We start from the raw sequence: 11,711 nt of genomic DNA on the forward strand, positions 1-11,711 counted from the left end.
AATATTGTTTAAAACATTTGTAAGTTAAATTAGTGCTCAGCTGTGCTTGTGCTTCCAAGGCAGCTTATTTATGTGTGGTGCCTGATTTCACACTTCTTTTTAATATATTTAGGGAAGCATATGAAGCTGAGCCCTCAGTGTGAAGAGGTTGCGACATTCTTTGGTAAAATGCTTGATCACGAGTATACAACGAAAGATATCTTTAGGAAGAACTTTTTCAAAGACTGGCGAAAGGTAAGTTCGCAGAGTAGTGCAGGCTTCTTTTGGATTGCGAATTCATTCTAAAGCAGAATCCACTGCTGCACTTAATTGGGATCATCACAGACGTGGCCTTGCTTTACAGGTGGAAACAGCAGTTTTTCAGGCTGCAATCATAACAGGAATGCACAAATCTCCCAGTATTGTATTGGAACGTTCGCCTGGATTTTGAGATTGGCTTTCAGTAGTGAGGCTCTAACCCAAAGTCTTCTAATAAATTAAATCCATTATTAACTGAGGACTTGGTCAACCGAAGCTAGTAACTTGAAAGAACAAATTGATTGTGGTTTGATCTTGCTAGTTCTTGGAACATAAAGCAGTGCAGCACAGGAACAGGCCCTTCGGCCCAGAATGTCTGTGCCAAACATGGTACCAGGTTAAACTAATCCCCTCTGCTTGCACATGATCCATTCCCTGCATATCCATTTCCTCTTCACACCATTATCATATCTGCTTCCACACTCCTGGCAGTGAGTTCTAGGCACGCATCACCTGTGTGGAAAAAAAAATGTTGCCACTCACATCTCCTTTAAACTGTCACCTTAAAGCTACAGTGCCCTCCATAATGTTTGGGACAAAGACCCATCATTTATTTATTTGTCTCTACTCCACGATTTGAGAGTTGTCATAGAAATAAATCACATGTGGTTCAAGTGCACATTGTCAGATTTTAATGAAGGCCGTTTCTATACATATTGGTTTCACCATTTAGAAATTGCAGCAGTGTTTTTATACAGTCCCCCCCCCCCCCCCCCCCCCACCCCCCCCCCCCCCCCCCCCCCCCCCCCCCCCCATTTCAGGGCACCATAATGTTTGGGACACAGCAATGTCATGTTTAGTATTTTGTTGCATATCCTTTGCATGCAATGACTGCTTGAAGTCTGTGATTCCTGGACATCACCAGTTGCAGGGTGTCTTCTCTGGTGATGCTCTGCCATGCCTGTATTGCAGCCATCGTTAGCTTAGGCTTGTTTTGGGGGCTAGTCCCCTTCAGCTTCCTCTTCAGAATATAAAAGGCATTGGGTTCAGATCTGGTGATTGATGGGCACTCAAGAATTGACCTTTTTTTAGCCTTGAAAAACTCCTTTGTTGCTTTAGCAGTATTTTTTTAGGATTGTCTTTTCGTAGAATGAACCGTCAACCAATGAGTTATGAGGTATTTGTTTAAACTTGAGCAGATGGGATATGTCTATACACTTCAGAATTCATAATGCTACTGCCATCAGCAGTTGTATCATCAATGAAGATAAGTGATGGTACTTTCAGCAACCATACATGCCCAGGCCATAACACCCCCCACCACTGTGTTTCACAGAGGAGATGGTATGCTTTGGATCTTGGGCAGTTCCTTCTCTCCTCCATACTTTGCTCTTGCCATCACTCTGATATAACTTAATCTTCGTCTCATTTGTCCACAAAACCTTTTTCCAGAACTGTTTAAAGTACTTCTTGGCAAACTAACCTGGCCATCCTATTTTTGCGGCTAACCAGTGGTTTGCATCTTGTAGTGTAGCCTCTGTTTTTCTGTTCATGATGTCTTCTGCGAGCAGTGGTCATTGACAAATCCACACCTGAAGAGTGTTTCTGATCTGTCGGACAGGTGTTTGGGGATTTTTCTTTATTATAGAGAGAATTCGGTCATCAGCTGTGGAGGTCTTCCTTGGCCTGCCAGTCCCTTTGTGATTAGTAAGCTCACCAGTGCTCTCTTTCTTCTTAATGATGTTCCAAACAGTTGATTTTGGTAAGCCTAAGGCTAGGCTGATGTCTCTAACAGTTTTATTCTTGCTTCTCAGTCTCATAATGGCTCCTTTGACTTTCATTGGCACAACTTTGGTCCTCGTGTTGATAAACAGCAATAAAAGTTTCCAAAGGTGATGGAAAGATTGGAGGAAAGACTTGGTGCAGAGAGCTCTCTTATACCTGCATTAAGGAGGCATTTAAACACACCTGAGCGATTACAAACACCTGTGAAGTCATGTGTCCCAAACATTATGGTGCCCTGAAATGGGGGTACTATGTATAAACACAGCTGTAATTTCTACATGGTGAAACCAAAATGTATAAAAATACCCTTTAATAAAATCTGACAATGTGCACTTTAACCACATGTGATTTTATTATATTAGAAACATAGCAAATAGGTGCAGGAGTAGGCCATTCGGCCCTTCGAGCCTGTTCCGTCATTCAATATGATCATGGCTGATCATCCAACTCGGTATCCTGTACCTGCCTTCTCTCCATACCTCCTGATCGCTTTAGCCACAAGGGCCACATCTAACTCCCTCTTAAATATAGCCAATGAACTGGCCTCAACTATTACTCTATTCTATTACAAATCTCAAATAGTGGAGTACAGAGGCAAATAAATAAATGATGTGTCTTTGCCCCAAACATTATGGAGGACACTTTTGGTCTTTGACCTAATACCCTGGAGAAAAAGAGAGTTCTGACTATCTACGACACTGCAGAGAAAAGTATCTCACTGTGTCCAATCTCTCCTTGTACCCAATGCCCCCTAATCCAGGCTGCAGTCTGGTCAATTACATATATTGAGGACAGGCTTCATATTTGTCTTTCTTTCTGTGGTGGATAGATTGTACAATCTTCCCAATTTATGAAGCTGACACCAGAGTTGGACAAGGCTTGAGAAATGATGAAAGCTGGTCTTTTAGGGGGTTGGGTAGGAAGATGTGTGGTTCAGAAAAACTTTGTAACTGAGAAGGGATAATTTATCTTAAACAAGGTTCTCAAGTCCTGACTTGATTTTCCCCAAAATTGCTTGCGCACTTTGAAATTATGTAAAGCTTGGGTTGAGTAAATTTGGATGATCTGTGTGCTTTCCTTCATTCCCACTGACAGTTCAGCAAGACTAATATATCTTTATACAGCAGTTGATTTTGCTTGCTCTTACCACTGTTTTGCTCTTTAACAACTTCTACCGTCGTGTTTGGTTGACCTAGTTCTTCTCTTTGCCCAATGCTATTTTGAAATATAGACTAATATACTAACACAGCAACCATTGATTTTTGCATTAGGATTTGTTTGCACAACATAACACTACAGTCCACCTCTTGCACTACATGGGCTTGTTCTCTAATTGTGTATCTACTGTGGTGCCTTATTATTTGCAGCCTTTTTCTTTTCACTGTCTTGTATAATTTATGAAAAACATGTTTTTATGTGTTGTTTATATGTCTGTGATGCTGCTACAGGTAAGGTTTGAATCGTACTGTACCTGACCGTAATTGTGCATATGGCAATAAACACAACTGAATCAAGTCAAGTTTTTGTTACACTGGTCTTTGCCGCTGAGAGCATTAATTAAAGTCCTATTCCAATGTAGGAAATGAAACCAGAAGAGAAAGTGGTAATAACGGATCTCAACAAATGCAACTTTGAAGAAATGAACCAACATTTCAAGGCACAGTCAGAAGCTCGCAAGCTGATGTCCAAAGCAGAGAAACAGGTTTGTGTTTAGGTTTAGAGATACAGCGTGGAAATAGGCCCTTTGGCCCACTGATTCCAAGCCGACCAGCGATCCCCGTTACAACAGCACTGCCCCACACACTGGGGACAATTTACAATCTTTACCGAAGCCAATTAACCTACAAACCTGTACGTCTTTGGAGTGTGGGAGGAAACTGCAGCACCCGAGGGAAACTCACGCGGTCGCGGGGTGAACGTACAAACTCCGTACAAACACCCGAGTTTCTGCTGCTGTAAGGCAGCAACTCTACCGCTGTGTCACCGTAGGAGATGAGTCGAGTTAAGCAATTTCTCAAATGAGAATGTCGATGAGCATCCCATGTGACACGCTTTCGTACTTCCCCTTGTGTTTGCCAGTCATGAATGCTGTGCCTGTTACAGTGCCCTCCATAATGTTTGGGACAAAGTCCCGTCATTTATTTATTTGACTCTACTCCACAATTTGAGAATTTGAAAAATCATGTGTGGTTAAAGTACAGATTTTATTAACGGGTATTTTATACATTTTGGTTTCACCATGTAGAAATTACAGCTGTGTTTACACATGGTTCCCCCCATTTCAGGGCACCGTAAAGTTTGGGACACATGGCTTCTCAGGTGTTTGTAATTGCTCGGGTGTGTTTAATTGCCTCCTTAATGTAGGTATAAGAGAGCTCTCAGCACCTAGTCTTTCCATCACCGTTGGAAACTTTTATTGCTGTTTATCAACATGAGGACCAAAGTTGTGCCAATGAAACTGAGAAACAAAAATAAAACTGTTAGAGACATCAGACAAACCTTAGGTTGACCAAAATCAACTGTTTGCAACATCATTAAGAAGAAAGAGAGCACTGGTGAGCTTACTAATCGCAAAGGGACTGGCAGGCCAAGGAAAACCTTCACAGCTGATGACAGAAGAATTCTCTCTATAATAAAGGAAACCCCTGTCCGACAGATCAGAAACACTCTTGAGGAGTCGGGTGTGGATTTGTCAATGGCCACTGTGCTGAAGACTTTGATGAACAGAAATACAGAGGCTACACTGCAAGATGCAAACCACTGGTTAGCCGCATAAATTGGCCGGATTACAGGTTGTCAAGAAGTACTTAAAAGAACAACCACAATTCTGGAAAAAGTTATGGTGGACAGATGAGATGAAGATTAACTTATATCAGAGTGATAGCTAGAGCAAAGTATGAAGAAGAGAAGTTACTGCCCAAGATCCAAAGCATCTGTGAAACACGGTGGTGGGGGTGTTATGGCCTAGGCATGTACGGCTGCTTAAGGTACTAGCTCACATATTCACTGCTGATGGTGGTAGCTTAATGAATTCTGAAGTGTATAGATACATCCTATCTGCTCAAGTTCAAACAAATGCCTCAAAACTCATCGGCCGGCGGTTCATTCTACAGCAGGACAATGATCCCAGGCATACTGCTAAAGCAACAAAGGAGTTTTTCAAAGCTAAATTATTTTTCAAAGCTTCAATTCTTGAGTGGCCAAGGCAATCACCCGATCTGAACCAAATTGAGAATGCCTTTTATATGCTGAAGAGAAAACTGAAGGGAACTAGCCCCCAAAACAAGCTAAAGATGGCTGCAATACAGGCCTGGCAGAGCATCACCAGAGAAGACATCCAGCAACTGGTGATGTCCATGAATCACAGACTTCAAGCAGTCATTGCATGCAAAGGATGTGCAACAAAATACTAAACATGACTACTTTAATTTACATGACATTGCTGTGTCCCAAACATTATGGTGCCCTGAAATGGGGGGAGGGGGGGCTGTATAAACATTGCTATAATTTCAACATGGTGAAACTAAAAGGTATAAAAATGGCCCTTATCATAATCTGACAATGTGCACTTTAACCACATGTGATTTTTTTTCTATTGCAAATCTCAAATTGCGGCGTACAGAGGCAAATAAATAACTGATGGGTCTTTGTCCCAAGCATTATGGAGGACACTGTATCTATACTGTGAACTGATATATTTCCAGCCTGGGATAAAGGTTCTGACTCCTACCCTATCTATAACCCTCATAATTTTATACATTGCTCTCAAGTCTTCTTTCTGTCTCCAAAACTCCACAGAAAACTATCCAAGATTGTCCAACAGGTCCTTAAAGCGAATGCCGGCTTATCCAGGCAGCATCCACCAAATCGCTTCTGTGCCCTCCCCAAAGACTCCACTATGCACATTAGTACAAATGCAGCCAAATCTTTGTGAAATATGACTTCAACTACCTAGAGGCGATAACGGCAAACATGCCATACATCTACTTTGCCACTCTCTACATATGTCGCCACATTCAGGGCGCCATGGACTTTGACCCCAAGATGTCCCTGTACATCAATGCTATTAAAGAGCATGCCATTAATAGTATACTTTCCCCTTGCATTCGACCTCCCAAAGTGCAACATCTCCTTAATGTAGGTATAACAGCGCTTGCAGCACCTAGTCTTTCCATCACCGTTGGAAACTTTTATTGCTGTTTATCAACATGAGGACCAAAGGTATGCCAATGAAACTGAGAAACAAGAATCAGTTTAAACTTCCATCTGCCATTTCTCTGCCCACATTCGTAACTGATCTATATATTGTTGCATCCTTTGACACTATCTTCAATATCTGCAGCTCCACCAAATTTCATGTCACATGCAACTTTACAAACCAACCCATCGATATTTTTGTCCGAGTCATTTTTGAAGAACAGAAGTCCTGCCACTGAGACCTGCGGAACACCACTGGTCACAGACCTACAACCAGAATGGCACCCTTGCAATATTACCCACTTTCAATGAGTAAACTAGTTCTGAATCCAAATGCCACACTCTGGATCCCATGCATCTTAATCTTCTGGATCTTCCTACCATGAGTGGTTTTATAAAATATCTTGCTAGAATCTATGTAGACAACGTCCATCACCCTACCAGCATCGATCACCTTTGCCAATAACAGCAGAACACAAAGTGCTGGAGAAGCACTGTCAGTCAGGCATCATCTGTGGAGGGTAGACACAAAATGCTAGAGTAACTCAGCAGGTCAGGCAGCATCTCTGGAGAAAAATAATAGGTGACGTTTTGGGTCAAGACCCTTCATCAGACCTCGAATGGAAGGGTCTCGACCCGAAACGTCACCCATTCCTTCTCTCCAGAGATGCCTGGCCTGCTGAATTACTCTAGCTTTTTGTGCCTAGCCTCGACCATAAACGTCACCTATTCCTTTTCTCCGGAGATGCTGCCTTACCTGCTGAGTTACTCTAGCGCTTTACAATAGTAACAGACAATAGCAACAGACAATTGTTCAACCTTCCAGCATCTGCAGTTTCTTGTGTTTCCAATTGCCTTCACACCTCTTCACAACACTCAAATTTGGTTTAAAGCTGCCATGCTGACTGTGCCCATTCTTTTCCAAATCCAAGTGAATCCTATCCCATAGATAACTCCCTAATAATTTCCCGACCATTGATGTGAGGATCACCAGCCTATAATTTCCTTAATAATTCCCTTGGACAAATGAATGACATTGTGACTGGAACCTGATCTGTGGCTAGAAATGATTCAAAGATCTATGTCAAGGTCCCTGCAATCACTCCCCCACTTCTCAATGACCTGGAGTTGATCCTGTTAGACTCTGGGGATTTATCCGCCTTAATGTTTTTCAAAAAACCTAACATCACCTCCTTGATCTCAAACACCCTAGCATATTAGTATACCTCAACACTGATCTCGCTATCGTCCACGTCCTCCTTGGTGGATACCGATGCAAAGCACTCATTTAGTACCCAGCCTACATTCTCTGACCCCTGCTGAAGTCAGTAGCGTTAAAAGCCAGTGACCGCTGGGAGCCACTGAAAGGGAGCATGGAGACACTTGAGTCCTGATGAACTTCCAAATTCTGAGATTGGGTGGTCATAAATTTCTGAAACTCTAGATTTATTGTAGAGATGCCGCATGGAAACAGGCCCCTCAGCCCACTGAGTCCATGTTGACCAGTGATCACCCCATATGCTAGCACTGTCCTTCGTACTAGGGACAAGTTACAATTTACAGAAACTAATTAGTCAACAAACCTATACATCTTTGGAGTGTGGGAGGAAACCAGACACCCGGAGAAAACACCCGGTCACAGGGAGAACGTACAATCACAGTACAGACAACACCCGTGGTCAGGATTTAAACCGGGTCTCTGGTGCTGTATTGCTGCCATTTGTGCTCCTGTGCCTCCCTAAACTTAAGTAGAGTGTTAGACTTGTAGCAAATTTGGAATTTTCTGAATCACTACATTTTCTTAAATGATTGTTCTTCCCCTTTATTCTAGAAATTGAAAGAAGATAATGAGAAGCTTGTACAGGAATATGGTTATTGTATAATGGACAACCACAAAGAGCGGATCGCAAACTTCAGGATTGAGCCGCCAGGGCTTTTCCGTGGCCGTGGGAACCACCCAAAGATGGGCATGCTGAAGAGAAGGAGCAGACCTCAGGACATCATCATCAACTGTAGTAAGTGAGTATCAGAGGATAAACTAGGGCTTTGCCAATTCATCATTAACAACTCAAAAGTTTGTTTGGAAAATCTTCTGGATCATGATCCAGTAAATAACATTTGAAGCCCAGTACAGGGCAGACCAATACAGAATAACATGTTTGATGCATTGCACTGAGACGCCTTCCTTTGCTAGAGCACCTTTTGGACTGCGTGCAGTTGTTTATTAACTCTGGATTGGGGTGCTAAATTGGGTTGTGGACTTTTTTTAAAGGTTCTCATTCATAAATTTCACTTGGTTCCTACTGCTTGCGAATTGTGAACATTGGGTGAAAGTGTCATGAATGTTTATGGAAATGTCACTTGCCATTTTGTGCCTTTTACATAAAGAAGGCCTTATTTGTCGAGGATTGTTGTAGAGTTTATTTAGAGACACAGGCCCTTCAGCCCACCGGGTCAGTGCCGACCAGCGATCCCCGCATATTAACACTACCCTACACCCACTAGGGACATTTTTTTACATTTACCAAGCCAATCAACCTACGTACCTGTACGTCTTTGGAGTGTGGGAGGAAACCAAGGGTCAGAGAAAACCCACGCAGGTCACAGGGAGAACGTACAAACTACATACAGACAGTCTGGATAGAACCAGCGCTGCATTGGCTGTAAGGCAGCAACTCTACTGCTGCGCCACCGTGCCGCTGTTAGAAGTGATCACTTCCCCAACTAAGGGACTTTCCCAACTCACTTTTACAAGCAGGAAATGGTTTTTGAGTCACAAATACAGCGTTGAAACAGGCCCTCAGCCCAATTTGGCCACGCTGACCAACATGTCCCATGTACAATAATCCCACGTGCCAGCGTTTGGCCCATATCACTTTAAAGCTGTCATATCCATGTGCCTACCTAATTGTTTCCTAAACTATTTACCCCTTCACCTTAAACCGATGTCCTCTGGTTCTCAATTCCCTTACTATGGGCAAGAGACTCTGTGTGTCTACCCAATCTATTTCTCTCATGATTTCATACACCTCGATAAGATTACCCCACATGCTCCAAGGAAAGTTTGAAGAACATATTTTTGTTGACGTTTCATCAGTAACTTTTGTGACAATGGAATTCTTGCAAGTCCAACATTTAATATCATTCTTCCTTCCCCATTGGAAGCTTGAAATTCTTCGTCTAAATTTTAGAGTTTAGAGATGCTGCGTGGAAACAGGCCCTTCGGCCCACTGAGTCAGCACCGACCAGCGATCTCCGCACATTGGTACTAGCCTACACACACAAGGGACAATTTACATTTATAACAAGCCAATTAACCTACAAACCCTGTACGTCTTGTGTGTGGGAGGAAACTGAAGATTTCGGAGAAAGCCTATGCAGTCACGGGGAGACCGTACAAACTCTACAGACAGCACCCGTAGTCGGGGTCAAACCTGGGTCTCTGGCGGTGTAAGCGTTGTAAGGCAGCAACTCTACCACTGCGCCACCATGCCGCCCCTTGGAATCTTGGATTTCTTAAATCTTAGAACTCCCTGTCCAAACATTTTGGTGTTGTTTCATCAGACGGTCAACATGGTTTAGAAGGATGGCTTTCTCGGATAGTGTTTAGGGATTGGCAAGCCATCCGCATCTGGATCCTGAAAACAAAATGATTTTGAAAGGTTTATAGGATACTGGATGAGTGGCTACCAGATGGTTCCAAACCAGTCAAATGCTCTGTAAATAAGGGAGATGTGTGGAGACACAAAGAATTGTACGTGCTGGAATCTTGAGTCAAACACAATATGCTTAAGAAACTGTTGAGAGAATGGATAGTTGATGTTCCATTTCAGTACCCCTTTTCAGTCTGAAGAAGGATCCTGACCCAAAGATTCCCTCCTCAGAAGCTGCCTGACCTGCTGTGTTAAGGGCCTATCCCACTTGGTAAATTTTTTCGGCGACTGCCGGCATCATTGACTGACGTATCTGGTCACCGAACAATATGCGGTGTGATGATGTATGACGCGGCGTGATGACGTCTGATGGGCGATGTTTTTTCAAGTGTCACAACATTTTTGTTTGTCGCCGCTGGATTTTGAAATGTTCAAAATCTTTTGGCAACACTGATATGACACCCGCAGTCGCCGAAAGAAATCGCCGAGTGGGACAGGCCCTTTAGTGTTTTGCAGGGAGATGTGTGGGCTAGTTAGCTATTACTGCATAAACCCATTTGATCTCCTTCCATTGCTCGATCTTGGTGCTCCCTCAAGTGGTGACAAATACCTGTTGCTTCATGCCATCCCCAGCACGAAATTCTGAACCAGGGACCAAACTGCATTTGTTGACACCATTTGAGCATCTTGTTAAGGCCATATTTTAGATAATGGAAAATATCACATTTTTTAAATTCAGAAATAATGCAGACAAAGCTGCCTGGCATGATGAGTGGTGCATACAAGGAGCTGTCGATCCTGGTTTACAAAAATAGACGCACAGTGCTGGAGTAACTTGGTGGACAGGCAGCATCTCTAGTGAGCATGGGTTGGTGACACAGGGTCAGGACTGTTCTTCAGACTGGTGGTAGGGGAGGAAAGAAAGCTGAAAGAGAGGAGGGGCAGGACAAGCCTGGCAGGTTAATACACATGAAGGGGGTTGGGTAGGGGGGGTTGATTGGCAATGGTGGATAAAGGCCAGAGATCAAAGGATAGATGTGAAATAGGATAGAAATGAATAGTGATTGCTGCTTTACTAATTACGTGGGAAAGAACTGGAATTTGCAGAACGAACTGTGAGCCTGCTTACTGTAATTATTCGCTTGCTGTTGTCATTTAGGGCTATCTACTATTTGATCTTTTATGAAGACTGGTAAGTGATTTTTTTTCAACCGTACAGTGAGGTTGGTGAAGATGAGACTTGGAAAATGTTGGCAGCATAGTTCCCAATGACCTGTTATTGAGCTGTTCCCCATTATCCCCAGGGACTCCAAGATTCCACAACCACCTCCAGGCCAAAGGTGGAAAGAGGTCCGACATGACAACAAGGTGACTTGGCTGGTCTCGTGGACGGAGAATATTCAGGGCTCTATCAAATACATCATGCTGAACCCCAGCTCCAGAATTAAGGTATGTTGAGACCTTTTGAGGCTAAAACAGCAACTAGCTAGTGGTTAGTCACAGGCAAAGAGCTGTAGCTTAATCTGCTGCATCTGGATTCATCACTGCTTGGAGGTGGTGTACTGTGGAAATTATTATGCTCTGATAAAATAATCAAGATCCCAATTCCCTGTTGTGAGGAGGATGGAAAGATGGGGGCAATGAGGGAACAAAAGTAATACAAACACAATCGTTTAAAATAAGCAGCATCACTGTCAGTCTGAAGAAGGGTTTCGACCCAAAACATCACCCGTTCCTTCTCTCCAGAGATGCTGCCTGACCTGTTGAGTTCCTCCAGTTTTTTGTGTCTCCCTTCGATTTAAACCAGCATCTGCAGTTCTTTCCTACACCGTCAATAGC

The 11,711-nt window shown here is 43.1% G+C and overlaps 1 protein-coding gene across 1 annotated transcript in view; it reads left to right on the forward strand.

The window, feature by feature from the left end:
- LOC129707264 (DNA topoisomerase 1-like) overlaps window positions 1-11,711 on the forward strand; it is a 71,739-nt gene that overhangs the window by 43,652 nt on the left and 16,376 nt on the right. The window contains exons 10-13 of the mRNA XM_055652175.1: window positions 113-234; window positions 3,602-3,724; window positions 8,051-8,238; window positions 11,177-11,321. Coding sequence (XP_055508150.1) covers window positions 113-234; window positions 3,602-3,724; window positions 8,051-8,238; window positions 11,177-11,321 — 578 coding nt within the window. The remainder of the gene's footprint in view (window positions 1-112; window positions 235-3,601; window positions 3,725-8,050; window positions 8,239-11,176; window positions 11,322-11,711) is intronic.

Source organism: Leucoraja erinacea, chromosome 21 (genome assembly GCF_028641065.1).
Source record: "Leucoraja erinacea ecotype New England chromosome 21, Leri_hhj_1, whole genome shotgun sequence".
In the NCBI taxonomy this organism is placed as follows: Eukaryota; Metazoa; Chordata; class Chondrichthyes; order Rajiformes; family Rajidae; genus Leucoraja; species Leucoraja erinaceus.